This window comes from Drosophila serrata, unplaced genomic scaffold (genome assembly GCF_035046125.1).
Source record: "Drosophila serrata isolate PLE 108 unplaced genomic scaffold, ASM3504612v1 contig_359, whole genome shotgun sequence".
Taxonomy (NCBI): Eukaryota; Metazoa; Arthropoda; class Insecta; order Diptera; family Drosophilidae; genus Drosophila; species Drosophila serrata.
Window position 1 is genome coordinate 1,921,198 of NW_028257257.1, and position 20,839 is coordinate 1,942,036.

At 35.2% G+C, this 20,839-nt stretch overlaps 3 protein-coding genes across 6 annotated transcripts in view; 1 reads left to right on the forward strand and 2 right to left on the reverse strand.

Moving 5' to 3' along the window:
* The window catches only part of Eip74EF (Ecdysone-induced protein E74), an 85,324-nt gene extending 79,341 nt beyond the window's left edge, over nt 1-5,983 (reverse strand). The window contains exon 1 of the mRNA XM_086838627.1: nt 5,190-5,983. The gene's annotated coding sequence lies outside the window, so the exon portion shown is untranslated. The remainder of the gene's footprint in view (nt 1-5,189) is intronic.
* A 655-nt stretch (nt 5,984-6,638) lies between these two features.
* Vps60 (vacuolar protein sorting 60) lies at nt 6,639-8,317 on the reverse strand. The gene is made up of 5 exons (XM_020953964.2): nt 7,912-8,317; nt 7,692-7,843; nt 7,282-7,447; nt 6,941-7,171; nt 6,639-6,877 (listed from the first exon to the last, which is right to left on the reverse strand). Exons 1-5 carry the CDS (start codon nt 7,978-7,980, stop codon nt 6,815-6,817), a joined length of 681 nt encoding a protein of 226 aa, XP_020809623.1. The 5' UTR covers nt 7,981-8,317; the 3' UTR covers nt 6,639-6,814.
* A 36-nt stretch (nt 8,318-8,353) lies between these two features.
* Nucleotides 8,354-17,986, forward strand: anchor (integral membrane protein GPR155 homolog anchor). Of its 4 annotated transcripts, none has more exons than XM_086838629.1 (14): nt 8,354-9,126; nt 13,362-13,651; nt 13,763-13,902; nt 13,965-14,296; nt 14,363-14,528; nt 14,613-14,852; nt 14,912-15,103; nt 15,169-15,322; nt 15,567-15,659; nt 15,718-16,084; nt 16,155-16,529; nt 16,602-16,727; nt 16,827-16,879; nt 17,253-17,986. In XM_086838629.1, the coding sequence occupies exons 1-13, from the start codon at nt 8,933-8,935 to the stop codon at nt 16,858-16,860; spliced, it is 2,703 nt and encodes a 900-aa protein (XP_086694755.1). In that variant the 5' UTR covers nt 8,354-8,932; the 3' UTR covers nt 16,861-16,879; nt 17,253-17,986. The 4 variants fall into 4 exon arrangements, with proteins under 4 accessions (XP_086694755.1, XP_020809630.2, XP_086694756.1 ...); XM_086838630.1 differs by having other exon boundaries at nt 8,364-9,126; nt 15,567-15,635; XM_020953971.2 differs by lacking the exon at nt 16,827-16,879.
* The last annotated feature ends 2,853 nt before the right edge of the window (nt 17,987-20,839 follow it).

A 20,839-nucleotide genomic window follows, 5' to 3' on the forward strand; every position in this document is an offset into this window, starting at 1 on the left:
TTATGTTTCACCTCCATTAACCTAATTTATTACCCATTTACAGAAGTCAGTGAATAAAACAAACTTTTACCCGCTGATATTAAAATTAATTTATGCAGGGCAACTAAGGTTCGCCTAAGACCCAAACAAAGGCACTTGCCATATATCATTTGTTGACTGAGTTTTGTGATTAATCCTAATCCCGCCCCGCTCCCCTACCCCGGGCACGTGCCTCAAAAAAACCATCGAAGCCCTTGCCATTTTTAGGCCTAAATGCTGGGTTAAATGTTTGTCATGGCTACCTTCTTTATCTTTCGTGCCTCTCGAGCAGCGCAAATGCATAATTAAAAATTATAAAACTCAAGAAAATGAAATAAGAAAAAAAAAACCGAAAAGAGTGATATACAAAGTCGTGGCTCAGTTGGACTTGCACTTGGCCTTCAGCGACGATGTCGATGTCGAACGCTCCGTTTCGTTGGGGGTTTTGGTCGCCTTGAACCTCAATGTGCCGAATTGTGTGTTGTTGTTGTGTGTGGGGGCAGTGGCTAAAATATATGGTTGGTAATATCATTTTTTCTCGGTCTGGAGTTGAGCCAGCAGTATGTGCTTTTGCCCGGGTTTTGTTGAACTTGCCGCAAGCGGCAAACAATAACAACCAGGCCAGAGAGTCACCACAGAATGCCAAGAAATAGTTAATAAATAAAAAATAAAGTATACGCCGTGGCAGACCCACCGAAAAGCAAACGTGACTTAAGGTTAAAAAGCAGCTTGGAGCCAAATTTCATTGGCACGAAGCACATCTGCTTCTGCTTTTTCGGGGATTTTGGTTATAAGCCTCACACATATATTTTAATATCAGGCACATAATGCTTAGAACTAGTTTTTGAGTGTGTTTGTGTATTAACTCGAACACACACACCCACCGACCTCCAACCCTCCGCCGCCCCCCCTGGTAGGCAAGGCTAAACGATTGGCCAAGAGCACCTCTACCTTTAACTTAATGAAAATATTTCAATCAAGTGGATTTCTTACAGCTTTTTAACTTGTCTAAGGTTGCTGCTTGCTTTGTTCTTAGCTGGATTTTCATTATCAACCATACGCCCCATTGGCCGCTTATCAGTTTTTGGTCAAAACGAAACGAAACGTAGCGTAAAAAACAAGATCACCGTAGTCATAGCTTAGCTACATAATAAATTCTAACACTGACAGTCAATCGTTCAGATTAACTTTAAGTTTTATGACTAACTATATTAGTAATTCCCATAAAGGTGAGGGAGTTAGTGAAACTAAACCATAAATCAAGCTGATATATGGAGCAGGTTTTGGTATGAGGAAGTTTTAAGGGAGGCCTCCAGGAGTTATGTTTAGATTCCACAAAAATATTTAAGCCCGACAAGGATGAAGGTTAAAGGAGGCTTTAAGATTATTTCAGGGACAACTGATAAATATCAAGTGGTTATAGATCTTATGGCTTCCTTAATTGGTTATTTTTGTTTAGTTTTTAGAATTTCCGCAAACAATTTTCGATTGAATTGCAAATAAATTGATGGCAAAGATAACTTTTTAGTTGTACAACATGGCGTATGATTAATATAATTGAATGATTTATCTAATTCTTAAGTATTCCCAAAACTAAACCTACATAAAATGGTGTTTAAAATGGAATAATTAAGAATAGTAACACAATCTATCTTGTTTATATTTTAAAACTTCTTATAAAGTTTATTTTTGTATATTTTATATCATTCAAAGATTGAAAATGGATTTATTGTATGTACTGATTAAATTAGCTTTTCTCTTAAGCTTATTATAATAATAAAAAGATATTTTATTTACACAACATTTTGATCTTTTTAAAAAATTGAATAGTTTTTATAGCACAAAACTATTTATTTGTATCTTTAGTTAATTTTTACTGAGAAAATGGGACAAATTTTATAGTTTTAATAATTATAAACACCTTTAACACCTTTTGGCATTTAATATGTGTAAATATTATATATTTTTTCAACATTTTGAACAATTACTTACAGATTTGAGTTAAATAAATATTATATTTGCGCTAGAGAACTTTATGTTTTGGTAAATACAAAACTAAATAGATAGTTAGATCATATATCATTGTTGTACCGAAGTTCTTTACTCTTTTAAAACAATTTACCAGCATTTAACTTAGTTTAAGTTATAAAAATAATAGCCTTTGTTTACTTGGAATTTTATCTGCATCCCTCAGTTATTCCTCTCACCTCCCATAATTCCTATTTTATTGCCTTATTTTAGAAACGAAATGAAATAAGAATCGAGCAACAACAACAACTAAAATGCCACTAAATAGTAGCCTATCGTGTGTGCCGGATGACTGTGTGTGTGTGTGTGTGTGCGAGTGTGTGTGTGTGTTCGGGCATAGACAATATATGCGAGTATAGCATAGTAGTATAGTATATATTTTGAATGGTGCGCTTTGTATCGGCCTCCGAATGTGTCTAGAGCTTCAATAGCAGGCCAGGGTCATGCGACATGGGAGGAAAAACTAAAAACTAAACTAACGCGAAACTGAGCGAACTCACGGTGTGTGAGTGTGTGTGTGTGTGTGTGTGTGTATTTTGTATCTGTGTGTCTATTGATATTCGGGGGGGATTTAATGGTATGGGTGCGCCATATGTACGTAGAGCCCGTTATCGGAAGAAAACGCCAAAAGCTCGCGTTCATTGCCTTTGCGAACGATTTTGACTCTTTTTCCTATCTCTTTCTAGTGCGGCAATTCTCTATCTCGCTCACTCTGTCTCTCTTTGTCTCTCTAGCAGATTGTGTTTTTTTTTACAAAAGTAATTGATGTTATTTAATTTTGGTTTTATTTTCACCTTAAAAATGGAAACTTAAAGAGGAGAGGAGAGTTGGTTAAGTACATTAATTGCTAATCATAAAATTGTTATATTTATTGAAATTGGATTTAATGTAACCCCAACACTTAGTAAAAATTTAAGAAAAGCCTTATTAATAGCATGAAACATATGTATATTGATTTTGTTTATAAATTGGGAAACTGAAGTTAAACATACATTTTTATAGCTTTCCAGGGTATTATAATTTTAGTCAGAAGCTTGAAACGCTGTGAAGGAATCATTTCCGACCCTATAAATCATATATATTCTTGATCAGCAAAAACAGCCGATTCGATCTAGCCATGTTTGGAAGAAACAAATTTTTTAAAATTTTTTGTTGCATTTTTTACTTTGCTTAAATGATTAAAAATTGACAAAAAATTTTAATTCTTAAAAATTTTACATTGAGTACGCAGATTTATTAACCTTCGAAATTTTTCGAAAAAAAATTTTAATAAAAATATTTTAATATTTAATATTTTAATAAATATATTTTAATAAAAATCAGTGCCAAAAAAGCGAATATGTTAAGCTTAAAAATTCTTTGTCCCAAAAATTTCTTCCTTAACTTATTTAATCCTAATACCAAACCTTTCTATTATTCTCCTATTTTCTCGCATTTTATAATGATTTAACCTGACATCCTATTTCTTATAAATAAACCATATTCCCATTGAAAAAAAGAATAGTAATCTGATGGGCACTCGACCAGGTAACATATGACGAAGGAGAATCCCCCCCAAAAAAAGCTCATTCTTATCGACGGCGGGAACTCAGGGCTATCGGTTTTTGTTTGGCAAATCTCATTTAGATTTGACTTTTTTCCGTCTTCCTTTTTTTTGTATTTTGCTGCTTTTGTTTGCTTGTTTTGGTTTAATTTTTGGGGGGAAATGGGAATGGGAATGGGAATTCGTTGTGGTGAGGCTGGTCAGTTATTCTGTTGAATAAATTTTAGGAAGTTCATATGCCAGTGAGTAGGATTTTGTTATTTCTCAGGGCCCTTTATATATATCTATAACTCTCGCTCAGGTCATCGAGCATTATTTATTGCCCCCTTCGAAGGCCGAGCGTTCAATTTTGACTTGCAAATCTCTATGACTCTCATTTGTGGCTAACACAACGAAGCCGAAAAACGAAACTGATTGACATGTTTCAGCCATAAAAAAAACGATATATAAATAAAATAGCAAAAAATCGATTAAAAAATAAAGCTATAGTCAAGAAAATATCAGTTTTATGCTGTGTCTGGCAATTTTATTGATCGTTGCTTCTTCAGTTTTGTATCGAATTCAGTTAATTGGCCAAAAAAAACTCTTAACTGGGCCAGCCAGTGCGCTTTTTGGCTTTGTGAAATTCTAGAAGGATGACCGGGCATTTATTGAACAAAATTAATAAAAAATTAAACTTACAAAAAAAGGTTTTTCTTGCTGAATGAAATTTTAGCAAAGTTTGTTCTTTGATTTAGGAATTAGTCATGTTTTTTTGGTTTATAAAATAGAGAATCTGGTGCATTATAATGTGTAAAGTTTAATTAATACATAAATTATGTTTTCAATTTTGTATTTGTTTAAAAAGAATAAGGAAACTGTTGGATTATAAAGTATAAAATAGATCCAAATAAATAATTTAGATTTCAAATAGCTTTAGATGTTACTTCTTTGCTTAAAAACCATCATAAAGTACCAGTTTTAAAAACATGATAGTTTATATATTATATTTTAAGCAAGAGCTAATCTTTAAAATCTTAAAATATAATATAAATAAAATATAATTTATAATTTTAAAACCCAAAACAAGCTATAAATATAATTAAAAACACTTTATGTAATGCATTTCCAACCAAAACAAAGACGCTTGTTTTTATTTAGAAAACATGTCCCAAATACTCGAAATGTTAACAAAGAAAAGCTTTTACCAGCATTATTTCTTATTTCTTTATAATATAGTTTAGTTTTAAAAGCAGCATTATGAACAATATCCAGCAAAATATAGAAAGATCTAGCCTAATACCCTCTCTCTCTAAATATATATATATATTTCCAACATTTTTTTTTCCTGAACTTTCAAGTATGTGCATAGTATATATATATATATATATATGTATATGCGTTTATGTGCAATGTATGTATGTGCAGCGATGACGAAATAAATAAAAAGCTTTTTTTTCTGTGCGCTATTCGCTTCCTGCATTCGAGTTGCAAAAATGCAACGCTGCGTATGAGTAATCTGCTGAGCAGAAAATCATCAAATAGCTAAAATACTAAATACTAATACTATAATAATAATAGTAATATATATATATATATATACATAATAATAATAACTTACCATTTCAAGCAAAAGTAATCCAATTGGCGATATATCCATTATGTTTTTCAGCAGGCCAGCAGCAAAAATAAATTGATTTTCTTATTGTTTTAAGTTTTCATTTGAGTTATTTTCAGATATTTGCACTTATGTTTTGTGTTGTTTTTTTTTCTTTTCTTTGTTGTTGTAAACTTTCAGGCACTTGTTGAGGAAGGGGTCAGGGGTAGGTTGAGGGGGGGTTGGGGGGTGGGCTTACCCCGACCAAAAAACTCTGTCAAAATTGCACCAAAAATAGTTGGCTTTATTTAATTGACATTTCACAGGGGGCATTAAACACACTGTAACTTCGTTAATAATTTTGTGTTATTTTTAGAACTCTTTGTAACGCATTTTAATTAATATTAATATTTTTTTGCACAAATATATTATTTGCCGAAGCAAATTGTTTAATTAGAGACGCGGCGCGACGCGGTTAAGTGGGCGGGCGTTGTTTTTTTTTTTTTTTTGTTTTATATATATATTTTTTCGCGACGTTACAGTTACGTTTTCAACAATTGATTTTTTGTTGCAGTTTGCTTGCTTGTTTTTTTTTTGTAGTTGTTATTGCTGTGTTTGTACAAAAGCGAAGGTTTTCCTGGCTGGAAACGTAGTCGTCGTGGTCGTCGTCGTCGTTGCTTGGGGTGCAAAGAGAATTAAGAGGAAATTTTTGCGACTTTCCGTTACAGCAGTCAAAAGACTACTAAACGGCGAAACGCTTTATTTTTGCACACAAGCAGCAGCGCGCACTGCACTGTCCCGCTCGCTCACCCACACAGACGCACTCCTGGCCCGATGGCAGAGAAACACACGCGCGCGACGCCGCTCAAGTTCATGCTCTGAACTTCAAAGCTTCGCGGGTTACCTTCATGCACTCTGCGAAAGAGAGCGGCGAACGTGAGCGTGTGTGAGGCGTGTGCGAGTGTGTGCGTGGGAGAGAGCGAGGTTAAGAGAGCTCCGGCTGTGATTGCAATTGCAGTTTTAAAAAGCTTGCTGTAGGGAGAGTGAAAGAGAGAGTAGAGTCAGTAGAAGGAACTACAGTTGGGCTTCGACAAGTGGGATTTCTTAAGAGAGTGTGTCCATCTCTTGTAGAATCTTTCGAGTTAGTTAGCTGAAAATTTCAAATGAAATGATGAAAAATTTAGAAACTTAAGCTTCATAAATCAAAAGTGATTTTAAATTTGATTAAATTGTGTCAAGAATAATAATAAATAAATTTTTAAGTTAATTTTTCAATTGATTTTAAATCGAAACCAAAGATTGAATGTTAAACTTTAATATAAGCAAAAGAAAATAAAAATGTTTAAAGTTATTAATTGTAATTATTTACAAAGGGCCAAAAATATAATAAATAATTTAAGAAATTAATAAAATGAAGTGATGATGAAGTGATTAAATTTGAGTTAGTTTGAATTATTTCAAAATCGACGTTAATTTGGTTCTATTTTCGTAAACCGGCTATTTATTGAACAAAACAAATGCGTACAAAAGTGATACTTGAGAGGGATATCTTTGTTTCGTTCCATTAATATGTAAAATATACAAAGCGTGCCCGAAAAGTTCAACAAAGGATGGGGAGAATGGAAACCTGAGAGCTGGCAGCTTGTTGCCTATGTGGTCTTCAGCGAAGTGGGTATCTTTGGCAAGCCAAATTCATCCGTTTCAATGGTGCTCTGCAAAAATTTGTTAACATATATGTTTCTACATAAAGTTACACGCCTTATAAGTAAACATACCTTGCCAGGCACAATGCTATCGGCTCCAGGCTCTCGACTCGGTGCTTCCGGAGCCTTGACAACGTCATCCAAATAGCTGGTGTCATCGTCCAGGGCTATCTCATCGCCCAGGGCATCCAACTCGGCCTGCAGGTCATCGTCATCTACCTCGGGCATGCCGTAGGTGCGACCCAGAGCCTCCTGCACTTCGTCCGCCTGCTCAAACATATCAGCCATGTCGTCTTGGATGTCCTGCAAGTGTAAAAGTTGAATAAAATGTATTCTAAAGGTTCTATTTATATGTAACGTTTCCTTAATTAAACATTTAGTTCATGGAAAATATTTGTGGTGTATATATTTACCTCGATCTGATCAATATTGATCTTCTTGTATTCGGTCTTCATCTGCTTAACGCCATCCTTCATTGCCGCCACAGTGGCCTGAGTATCCTTGAGGGATTGCGCGGCATAGTTGGCTTGTTCCATGTTGAAAGATTGATTGCGCAGAGATTCTGCCTGCTGTTCGTAGCTAAAATATCAATGGAGAGTATATAAGTATCAATAACATCAGTGTTAAGGCAACATAATAATAAAAAAAACACCATTTAAGGGATTAAATCTGGTTAGACCAGGAAAAAATAAAGCTAATTGAGTAAACAAGTCAGAACTGTATCAAAATGTCTACTTAGCATCCAATAAGAGGTAAATGAGGAACCCCGAATCAGATTGCTTTCCTCTAATAAGAATACGAGGGCGCGGCCCCAAACACTTACGCCTTCTTTTGTTTCAGCACCCGCAGCGCCTTCTGCTTCACGGAGTTTTTGGCGGGACCTTCGCGCATTTTGGACATTTGTTCGCGGTATTTGCGCAGCTCCGTTTCCAGCTTATTGATCTTCTCCTCGATGTTTGTGGCACGGGCATCTACCTATTTGCAATAAGAAGTAACAAAAATCTATAATTTCGTTGTTTCCTCGCAAGATTTCCTTGACTTACCCCGGCTATGCAATCGTTTAGGCTTGGGCCCGGCTCCTTGGGCTTGCCGCGACCGAAAAGGCGATTCATTTTGCTTTGATTTTCTTTTCACAACTTTAAATTTAAAGAGGAACAAGGGTTTCCCAGTTAATTTCGTTTTAAGAATTTGTTTGATGACTAATTGTCTTCTTCTTTCATCCACTGACATCAGCTGTTCGGCGATCGCGCTTTCCAACACTGTGTTTTGGTATTATTGTTATCGATATTTTGAATAATTAAATGCTGAATAGTTTGGAAATACTCTTAAAACCACTTAAATAGTTTTGAAAGCCTGTATTTTCAACACCGAAATATTTCAATTTTCCTCATATATTTCCATTTCTAAAAGCCTTCTTGAATCTTTCGAAACTTTTCGACCCTTGTTATTGAAGGTGTACATAGTAGTATTTTTCCGTAGGCTGACGGCATTTTTTAGTACGTTTCCGCATGCCTTAACTGGTGTATTTCCCTCGTGCTGCCACGGTCACATCATTCGCATTGTAATAAAAAAACAAAACGGGCGGTAAAAGCGGCGCTCCGAAGCTCTTAAATAAGTTAATTCCGACTAATTAACTATTTGGCAGACAAAATAATTGTTCAAAGCCAGTGTGCCGCGAGTGTTTTAATTGTAAAATGCGCGACGCAAAGAGATGAAAACGAAAGCAGCCAGCCGGGCGTTGCAGATTTTTCCACCACTTTTCGGGCATTGAAAACGAGTGCTAAAAATACACAAAAAAAAAACAACCACAGCAACAAACAACATTGCCAAGTATTAGCAAACAAAACTGCGTAAATACGGTGGATGAGAGAAATAATAGAAAGAAAATAGCACACCCACATTTTAACTGCAGGGGAAAATTCAATAAACCCCAGCACCAGCAGCTGCAGCTGGCCCTTTGACGTCACGGCCAATCAGCTGTTGGCTCGGCCCGAGGAGCACCCAAAGCCATGACGTGCAAATAGTAACCTTTAACCTACACACACACTCCTGAGTATTTCCGCCATGGATAGCGCCATGTATTATGCCAAGGAGCGACTGGCGGCGGCCATCACGGAGGCCACGGTCGTGGCCATGAACTCCAGTTCCTCCACTTCCACCCCCAATGTCACCGCATCACCACGCACCGACGATGGCGGCGTCTCCATGAACAACTTCTATCCGGCGCTGGTCCAGTGCTTTGGCATTATCATTTGCGGGTTGGTATTTTAGGCATTAAACCCACGCTTGCCCGATTGGGTTTCTTATCGATTTTGCACATATGTTCAGTGGGTTTTTTGTTTCACCCTTAAGTGCCATCTGGTTTGGCATTTAATGGAGGTAGCTTGCATCAGAACTTTTAGTTATTTGGGAATGTTTGTATAAAAGAAAAGTGAGATCTCTCCAGTATGATCCAGTTTTAAATAAATCGTTGGCAACTCATTAAAAAGTTTATGATAGTTTTAAAAGGCCCATAAAAGCCAATAAATTAATGCGTGGCACACTTATTGATTTTGGCCGAAGTTACCTTGAACCCTAAACTTTTATATAAAAAAAAAAAGAAAAAGCTTATGAAGGCCCAGAGATTCATTAATTATTCATAGTATTTGCACATTTCATCACCTTTTTTTCTATATTTTATTAGGTAGAATCGTATCAGGTTCGAGCAAAGCTTCTATTGAAGATAGGTATTAGATAAAATTATTGGAATATATATTTACAGTTTAAATTATCAACTGATATAATTTTCAAAAGCGTACATATAACGACACAGCAAAGCGAACACAAAACCAAAATAATATAATAATAATATGTACGGTTTATTTGTTCATACCAAATGATCGCTTTTGTTATAACAATTACAATTATCTTCGATCAACAATTGTAGTTTTTAATGACAAATAACACCCGTTTGGGTTCAACAATTACGGAAAAATGTACCACAAATTTACCATATATTTCTCTTAATTTATAAAGGTCTCCTGACTGATTTCCCAAACTCACATAATATATATAATCAATTGATACTTATAGCAATATAATTTCAATATTGGCACATCCCACGCGGGTCCAAACTCTGTCTGTTATTGTTCTTATCAACTTTCATTACTTCTGAGTAGTTCCAAAGAAAGTGACTTGATTGCCCGAGCACTTGTTCGTACAGTGACCAGCACTTATGTCGCACACTGTCCCTTTCATTTTCTAATTCTGTGATTTATTTTCTCACCCACACTTATCGATTGACACTCGAATTTTATAATCTCTCCGACAAACTGCTGTCTCACTGTCTGTGCGTACTCCAATTGCCTTTTTCAAACACAAACAGTGAACAAATTATCTTTAATCAGTGAAATTAATTTAAATGGGTTATTTTTAGAAGGCCAATTTATGCCGAATATGAGATTTATTTGGGTTAAATTTTGCAAGTCAGCCAAGGAAACGTGGTTAAAAATAAAATGTAAAGTAGAACACGAAAACAATTGTTGATTTAAGGGGGAAATCTTCTAAATAAGGATTAACTCTAATATCTTTATAAACCTCTTTGAAGAACACTGGTAATGTCAGTGTTTAATATATATATTTAATTAATTAAACTTAACAGGAATGTTTATTTTGTTATTCCCAATTTTATTGCCTTGTTTGTGCTTAATTAATGCTGCAGTTCTTTGTGTAATTGCGGATGCAATATTATGCTAAATTTGTACTGCGGTTTTATAAAGGGTTTATTTACATAAATTACAAAATTTCCGATTAGTCATTAAAGTCGTTACCTGATATATTGATTGATTAGTCAGTTGGAAAGAATCTGAACTCACAAATGGGAAATTCCTATGTTTCCCTTGGGTTTTTCATATTTTCCAATGTTTCCTTGGCTTTGAATAGCAATTACACTTAATACAGATTTTTATAAGTTTAGCAATAGCAATTAAATTAAATAGATATTTCACAATATAAACTGAACTAATTCCTGGGAAATTGCCGTGAAGCCTCCTATTAAATTTTTAAAAATTGTTTAACAACAATCACTAACTAAGGGAGCGGCAGCAATATGTAAATTTCCTGACTTCCATATTAATCTTGATGTATGCATCTGAGCCGAAACTTAATTGCCAACTGGGCAATAATCGAAAGTAAAACGTCAAAACGTTTAGAGAGTGCGAGAGAAAAATACAAAAAAAAACCATATAGAAAATCAACAAAACAATTACAAAAGTGACCTTGCACCAAACAGTGTTTAGCATTTTAAGCCTGTAAATGCAATAACAACAACAATTAGCCACTACACCTGAGGCAATATTTGCTCTGTACTTATATTTGCGGATTATGCAATCGCAATTACCGATTTGTCTACCGATCACCGCCAATTACTGAAATCTATATGCATGCCAAAAGTAACAAAAAGACCAAGTATTCAGGCACAGAGACAGATGCATCTACCCTGACAACTGTTCAATCAAATATATAATGTAATAATAACAGCTTTAGTATAATACAAAGCCGGCTGCATTTAAATGTATTACTTAACCGTACTCGCGATCCGTTCGTTGGCATCTGAATTAATGTGATTGAGCTTCACTTTCAACTTGAAAAATACCCCTTACTCGGAGAATATTTATTTTAGTTAAGCACTAATCTTACCTTTACATTATTATATGTCTTGAATATAATAGAAAGTAGCTTAGTGTATTTAAAGTTGAACTCAAAAGGATTAACTAGTAATAATAATAATAATAACTTTCCATATACCTCTTATTTTAAATCTTAATTGTGAGATGACAATTTCTTTTTAAGTGCTCACTATCATATTAATTAATAACATAACAATTACCCTACCTATTATTACAGAACATAATATGATAAATATAAATATTAAATACCTTCCACCCTTTTAATTATAGGGTAACAACATGACAAAGATGCACATCAATCCCAGTTTTAAGTGGTGCTCGTAACGCAATTAATTTTAACTTTACGATTTTTTATCAGATTGAAAATTTACCTAATCAGTTATTTGAATGATGATGAATCTTTGTTGTGTTTGTTATTGTTCTCTCTATGAGCGACTTGCTGTAGACTTTTATAAAGGGAATACAAACTTGATAAGGGCTTATAAATAGTAATAATAAATGCATGTGTCTCAGGTTCACTGTAAAGGTAAACAATTCTAATCTAAAAGCTGGCAGCTGATTCTTTTGTCTTGGTAAAATGTAACTAATTTGAATGATTTGATTTAATCTACTTTTCATACTTAGTAACAACTCAAAGTGTTATTATTTATGTCATTTAAGATTTCACTTTGCACTTCAAAGAACATAAATATATATAACAACAATTATTTGGTGTTTTTTGTAGTTCTGCTGACTAATTTCTGTTTTGTTCCTCTTGACTGACTTTCTAGAACACTTATTTTGCTCCACAGACAAAATGGGTAAATAAGGAAATATTTATGTTGACTTTTTCAGTTACTTTAACTTTTGTTTATACAAGTCTCAGGGCTTCGTAGGCCAAAACAGCTGTTAAAACTGAAAAGTCTGAAGAAATTATAGGCCATAAATTATACTCATTCATTTAAGCTTAATAAAATTGTTGTAAAAGTCATTCATGAATAAGTTATCTTACTTTTATGAAGTTGATTTAATTTATTTGAAGGCTAATAAATATTATTTGATTAAAATGTAATAATTTAGGGCTCTTTTTTTCTATTTATAGGGTATTCCCTTGTTCAACCTTTACCTTAACTTGAACTCCTATGTTGTCCCTCTTCTTTATCAGTTATGTCTTGTAACCTTTTCAAAACCTTATTGCTTTTACACACTACACTTTAGCAAACATAGATAATGTTCACAATTGTCTTGCATTCCTAAGAAAAAGCTTTCTCACAGAAATATCTTTATATATATTCTGTGACACATGGTTTTTCCAGAACTCAGAAGATGAACTTAAACAAGAGATAACAGAGATAAGAGATTTTCTTGCAGGTACTTCCCTACAATAAAATCGAAAACATCTGCCATAAATCCCGATCGTATAAAGTGCAATAAATCCGATTGAGTCATACGGAAAGGTCGCTCAACTAGGAGGGGAAGTACACCCTACTCCAGATTACCAGACAATCCGACAGACAGACTAAAATATATACTATATATTAAGTTGTTAGCGGCGAGAAACAAGTGTGACTGAAATATAAATAAAACTCACACGAAAAAAGCGTTTACAAATCGCGGTGTTGTATTGGCCAAGTGACAACAGGCCGAAATGAAACTGGTTTATCAGGGGATCACGTGCGGCTTTGGTGATTGTTTTTTCGTATTTCCAATATGCATAATACAACGATTAAGAGTTTCCGGCTTTGTTTGCACTTAAAATAAATAGGGGGCGTGGCCAAAGAAAGACACGCCTTAACAACCTGATTATTTAAGTAATTTTCTCCTTTTTTTGTCACTTTTAATTTCAGTTACATTGCCGGCCGCTTTAAGATCATTAGTAATGCGGAAACCAAAGGATTGGGCACCTTTGTGGGCACTTTTGCTTTGCCCTCGCTGATCTTTCTGTCGCTGGTGGAGCTCAACTGGAATGCCGTCAACTGGAGCTTCCTTCTGGCCATGCTGGTGTCCAAGGCTGTGGTGTTTTTCTCGGTCCTGATTATCTCCCTGCTGGTGGCCCGACCTTTGAACTATGCCAGAGGAGGATTAATGGCCATATTCTGTACTCAGAGCAATGATTTTGCTATTGGTTATCCCATAGGTGAGTTAGGGAGGGGATAAAACTATACTAGACCTACTTAAAACAAGAGTCAGCAAAGATAGAGGAACCTTTGTACGTTTAAAAATGACTAATTCTTAAATTTACTTCCAGTTATGGCTCTCTACAAAGATGTCCATCCAGAATATGCCTCTTATCTGTACCTAATGGCTCCCATTTCGCTGGCCATACTAAATCCCATTGGTTTGGTGCTCATGGAGATCTCCAAGATTGTTAGGAACAAAGAGGAAGTGGTAAGTATTTGAATTTTAATATTCTAACATTTTAAATATCTAATTTATAAATCCCTTTTTAGACCCGCAATCCGCCACTCTGTCCGGAAACCTGTCCTGCCGAGCAGATGGCCAAACGCAATCGCTGTCTCGGCGAGCGTTCAATTCTGGTGTTCAACACCATTGTGGCGCTGTTCTTCAATCCTCTGCTGCTTATGACCCTGCTGGGTGTAGCTGGTGGCTTCCTCTTTCCCCATGGTCTGCCCGAAATGGTGTCCAGTACTCTGCGAACCCTGGGACAGAGTTTTTCCGCCACCGCCTTGTTCCTACTGGGTCTGAAGATTGTAGGAGGAACGGGTTCAGAGCGGAAAAGCACTGGCTTCCTCTTACCCGGCGTTCTCATATTGGTTAAGATGTGAGTTTCAGGCATTCAAATTGTATTTATTTTGCAATTCAATGAGAGAGCACTTTCCCTCGACAGACTGGTGCTTCCGCTGGTCATCCGTCAGACGGTTAACATTATGCAGTCCGGCCAGAACTTCAATGACACTACAGAGTTGAGTACCTTTGGCTTTCTCTATGGCACCTTCCCAGCTGCCCCCGGGGCCTTTGTCATTGCCACACAGTACAACATGGAGGTGGAATTGGTAAGTGCGAATGGGAATGGGAATGGCATGAAAGTCAATCTGGTGACTCAATTAATTACATATTCCTTACCTTCGTTTGTTTAGGTTGCTCGCAGCATGGTTTTTTGCACGTTCATCTCGGCTCCATTGATGTTTATCTCAGCGAAAATGATCTCGCTGACGAATCTGAAGCCACTGGATTATCTGCACGAGCTGGATGCCTTTTCGTTTGACATTAGCGTGGCTGGAGCGGCAGCATGTTGCTGTATGTTAGCCCTCTTGATAGTGACCAAGCGATTTAGACGTATGCCACAGAGGATTACTTTTTGTCTGGTGCTGTCGCAGGTGGGAGAGATCGAGGAGTATTTCATAGTATTTTCTTATATATCTGTTTTCTCCCTTAGCTCATGTGTTGCATAGGCGTTATACTGTGGTCCAAGATGGACCATGTCCACCGTTGGCCCTTGTACCTGCAGTTCTTCCTCTTCAACATAGGCACTTATAGCACTCGCCTGTGGACGGGTCTTTTAGCCATTTCCCTGCTCTTCCTGCAGTGTCGCAGCTTGTGTTTTGTGCTGAAATTGTGGCCCTATATGGTAAATGTTTATATTTACTCTTTTTTAAGTGGTTTCTTATATAAATATTACCTTTTCTGATTTAGTTGGTGTTTGCCTGGGGTGTGCCAGCCTTAATTTCGGGCCTTTTGGTGGCCTTCGACTCGAACGTGGTGTCGGGAGAAAAGCATAATCCCAGCTTTCAGTATGGAAATGCCCAGGCAGCCATTTCGGTGTTTATGCTTGTCATGTGTTTTATAGGTAGGTGGATTTATTTTATAAATGTTTCTTTAAAAAAAATGATGAAAAACTAAATGCATTTGAAGAGTTATTTAAATACCAATGACAGACTTTTGTTGAGAGTGTTATTCGTACTCTTTCTTTGGTCTGTCAGGTCATAAAATGATGCTTGTAAAGTTTTCAATCTGATTTATTCTAAATTTCTTCAATTTTTTAAGGATTTCTTTGTGCATTTTCCTCTTATTTATACTTTATTTAATTACAGTCACTGTGGGTTGCTTGGTGCTGCATCAGCGTTATAAGAAACGCTATGAAAAGTACATGACTTATGCACGTGAGTTGTCCAATCCGGAGTCGGGTAGGTTTAACATAGAAAATATTTATTAAATTAACTAAACATTAATCAATTCCCACAGAATCATCTGATCTGCACTCGACCATATCAACCACCAATTTGCTGAGCCAAACGGATCATGCCTCCATTCGGCAAAGTGTACGCACTACCTCTTATTCCTCCTCTTCGGACGATGATGAGATGATACCAACAGCTGCGGGATTACCTGCAAGCAGGAATAGTGCAGGAGCAGGATCTGGGGGAAGTGGAGGCGGTGGCGGCGGAGGTTGTGGTTCGGGCAATGGCACTTGCTGCTCGGGTGGCGGTTCGGTAACCACCCCTTCAACCACCAGTACTGTGGTTGTGGACATTGAGGATCTGTTGAATCGAACACGTCAGCGGGCCAACAAGGATCTGGATAAGATTGAGGCGGCACCGCGTACAGAAGAGTGAGTGGTTCTTCGTAAACTTTGAAATTTACATATAATTAATAATACGATTTTTAAATATATCTCACAGAATTCGCAATCAAATGTGCAGCAGCTCCTTTAATTGTGGTCCCAGTACCTCACGCCAAAGCTGTCAGACCATAATCGAACGCTATGAGGATCAGAATCGGCGTGGTCTGGAGCCCTTGGAACATACCAGTGACACTGATGAGCATCAAACCCTCAAACATACTGTTCTACTGATTATTCTGCTCTGCTCCATGTTTGTGGGTTTGGCTGTGTCCATTTGGACGCTCGTCATGGAGGGCATGTCGGGCATATATCTGGAATTGAGTTTCCTCGATGCCTTCCTCAACTTTGGTCAGGGTTTGATTGTGTTGGCTGTGTTTATAACCGACATGGGTGAATTGCTAATGCCTGTGGTGAAGATATGGCGCAAGTTGTGGTGAGTTTGGGGATTGATTTCTCTTGATATTAAATAGTTTTTTTTATATTAAATTCTGTTATTTATTAATAGGTATGGAGCCAATGTGGTTAGTCTACCCCATTGGTCGAATGTTCGTCCGGAAACCAAGCACATCTGCGAACAGTTCCGCAATCATCATTTGGAGAACTGCAAGAAGGATATTGCTAAGGATAGAAGGTGGGTTTTGGAAACTATTTTTAAGTTGTAAAAATATTTCCCTTTTAGAAGGTTATTTTTTGTTAAGTTTTTCCTTACAAATATTCCTTTTTGCCTTAGAACTTTAAGCGGCATTAGGAATAAGCATAATTAATGATGTTTTCTTAAGTTAAGTAAGTATGTGGAATGAATTTTTTATTGATCAATTCAGTTAACAGTAGGGACGATGCAAAAAACTGATATATTATAGTATTGATACTGATATTTAAAGCAAAAGTTTATATTTAGCATTGCAATATATAACAACACGATATTCTACTAAATATATTAGACAAATAAATTTCAAAAGAGAGACAAATGTGTTGAAAAACATGTCGGGTATTATATTTATTATGATCCTCCCAATATACACCATTATTTAGCAGCTTTTTGTAGATTATTTAAGCACCTCTGCCGCTTTGCTACATTTTCATATTAAGCTTGAGGTAGTCTTAGGTTTTATTATAACTAAAACATATACTAAAATATCTATATATATATTTTCAGGTGGCGCATCCGTGTGTATCGCAAGGTATTCTACGGCAGCGAGTTCGTCAGCTGGTTGATCGAGGTGGGCCTGTCCAAGGATCGCATGGAGGCTGTGCATTATGCCCGACACTTGGTCGATGGACGAGTGCTGCGGCACATCAACAACGTGTATCATTTCGAGGATAAACTGCTGCTATACAATTTCTGCAGTCGCATCTAGAGAGGCAGCCAACAAAGATGAAGCAACTACGCCAAATTTAGTTTCAATCGATTTCCTGTTTAGTTTATCCATGTACTATATCTCTTTGTATGTAATTTTTTTGACTGCTGTGATTGTTCGCCAAACAAGCACACACACATTACAGCCAAAATGTGTGTGTATGAGCGAGTGTGTGGGAGTGATGAGGAGGATGAGCTAGTGAATTTTTGTTTATAATATTGTCCAAGTAATTCGCTTGGTTTATTTTTTTTAAATGTTTATTACTAAGAGTAGTTGACTCAGCTAACAGCTTGAGCTTTTATATATAGTGCAATATATATATAGAAATAGAAATACTGAAAGAAAGTTTCCTAAATATGCTAAACGAAAATTCTGTGTCACAATTTAAAAAATAAAATGAAAAAAGAGAAAACTGTGCATAAAACGCTATAAACGAATATAACTAAATATGTATACAGAACACTTAGGATAGTAAACATCCATATATAAATAAATATATATATACACAAGCTTATATACCTCAGAACAGAAACATTAACCATGCATTTGTGTCGTTTGTTTCGATTTCAGTCTTAATTTGCATTTGTTATTCTTTCATCCACAGCGAATCTTTCTACTTTTTCACCCTTTAGACTTCCACGCGTCGCGGCATTCGATGTTCTGCGTGTTTGAAATAATAATACCCCTTAATTTTGGACACCCGGCAAAAACTCTACTATTAATTGTTCTGACGCCTTTTAATATTCTGTTAACGATGCGTATATGTAGATATTTATTTTGTTTTTGGTATGCGCCTGTCTCCCATAAAAACATTCTCGGAGTCCCGAGTTTTAAGATTCATTCAATTGAAGTTCTTGTTTGTTGGTTTGTTTGTTATGCAAAATTCAAGGCGTTGCAAAATGCACTTACTGTCATTCGACACACTGTCAACAAAAAGTCTGGGTTCAAGGCAAGTATCCCATTGAATTGCATGTTTAATAACTTAAGCTGTAGCTTAAGTTCCTGCTGTTCTAATGGGCCATTAATTCGTGGGAAATATCAGGGACAGTCTGAAACTATTGACCCAATATAGTCACAAGGTCTGTAATTCCGTTTCCCAAACGACCCTGAGTTCTAATTTTATATATTTATCAACTGCAGAGTGCAGAAAGTGACTCAGTAAGAAGCTAGACCTAGATAATGCAATAGATATTGAGGCGAAATTGGGCAATACTCTTTAAATATAAAATAAAACCTAATAATACCTAGAAATCGAAATCATTGGTTTTTGGTACTTCATTTAAATTGCTATTACTAACTATTTATTTTAATTTAATTGTTAAAAACAGGTGATGTCTATAGTAATTTTTATACCCTTGCAGAGTATTCAAATTTTATTCAGAAGTCTGCAAATCAGTGAAGGAATCATTTCCGACCCTATAAATCATATATATTCTTGATCAGCATTGAAAGCCTAATCGATCTAGCTAAGTCTGGAAGAAAAATAATTTTTTGAAATTTTTTCAACATTTTCTATTTTTTAAATTGTGAAAAACGTTGACAAAAAATTGAATTTTTTTAAATTTTAAGCTGACTATGCAGATTTGTTGTCCTTTTAGAAACTAGCACAGCAAAGCTTTCCGAATTGAAATTAATGCTTTTTTGGCTTGGTTATGGTTTTTTTTAACTTTGATATTTTCACAAAATTAGTTGGTTTTTAATTAGAATAGATTGTTTATTCTTATTACAGTCAGCAGTTTGAAAATCAGTGAAGGAGTCATTTCCGACCCTATAAACCATATATATTCTTGATCAGCATTAACAGCCGAATCGATCTAGCTATGTCTGAAAGAAAAACATTTTTTGAAAAATTTTCACCATTTTTTATTTTTAAAATTGTGACAAAATATTTCACAAAAAATTTAATTTTTTAAACTTTAAAACTTAGTTAGCAGATTTTTTAACCTAATAAAAACTAGCACAGAGAAAGTGTCCAAATTAAAATTAATGCATTTTTGGCTTAGTTATGATTGATCGAAATTGCCAGTGTATTACAACTTTGGCACTCCGTAGTTAACTTCCTTTTTCGTTTAATACTAATTTTCATTTCAATATTCATTTATTTTGTTCAAATTTTTTTGGCTAAATAAGCCCAGTTACTTACAGATTAATTAATAATTAAATATGATTAAAGATATAAAAGCTTCCTTCTTTTTTAAAGCAATATCTTAGTCTGTTTTGATTTAAAATCAAGCTTAAATTCATTTCTTAAATTAAAAAAATAAAATAAAATATATAATTTCCTAATGACCCCTTTTAAAGTGTATAAATATATAAAATTTTTTATATGCACACTTACAAGAAATAAAAAAAGAATTACTTGCTTTCACACATTTATCTTTATTGACACCTTAAACACGATAGTGCAGTTCCGGGGCTTATCAAGATACTAAGGTAGGGTAGATACTTCGAAAATGGTTTGTCAGATTGAAAACAGAACACCCTACACTCCATGGGTTGGATATTAGGAAATAACAAAATATACATTGCATTTGCAAACACTGTCATGACCTCATGCTCTCACTCAGAATCCTGGCCCCATTAATCAGCCGCTTTATGTCTGGCCAAGTGCGGCGTTAATATTACTGCAAATAGTGCGTTATTATTTATTCATTTAATTTTGCAGACAGTATTGTACAAAAGACGAAATCTCCTGGGGGAAAAAGTCAGAGGTCAGTCAACCCTAGAGTTCCCAAGAAAATAAAAATAAGGGAAAAGTAACATTTTTATTTGTCGCTTCCTTCGTCATATACCCCACGCAGTGGAAGGACGAAGAAATATATGGGCTGCTGTCAACGTTGCTTTTCGGGCATCCAATTTCAGGCCAACACAATTAATAGACACCAAAAAAAATTTTTGTTAAGGAATAACAAGGATTTGGAGAGGGAAATAGAGGTGAACCAGAACCAGAAACAACAATGGGAAGATATCTAAAATATCATATATATATTATCATATATATAATATCATATATATATTATCATATATATAATATCATATATATATTAATATTAAATACATATTATTACAAATATTTAGGAGAACAATTCGTTTTACCAAATATAAATATTTTTTAAGGGTACAGTAATATTTATTTATTTATTTTATTTAAAATGTTTAAATATTCTTTTTTAGAAACTCTTTTAAAAAATAAATAAAGAATTAGAACATATATCTATATATCATCAATCAATATATGATATCTATCATTTTTATCATATATCTATATAATTATACGAATTAAAACTAAAGTATACAAAACTCATACAAATTAAATAAGAAAGGTTTAAAAACTCGCATTGATCCTTGCCTAAAATCCGTATATAAAAATTACCCAACGATCCTT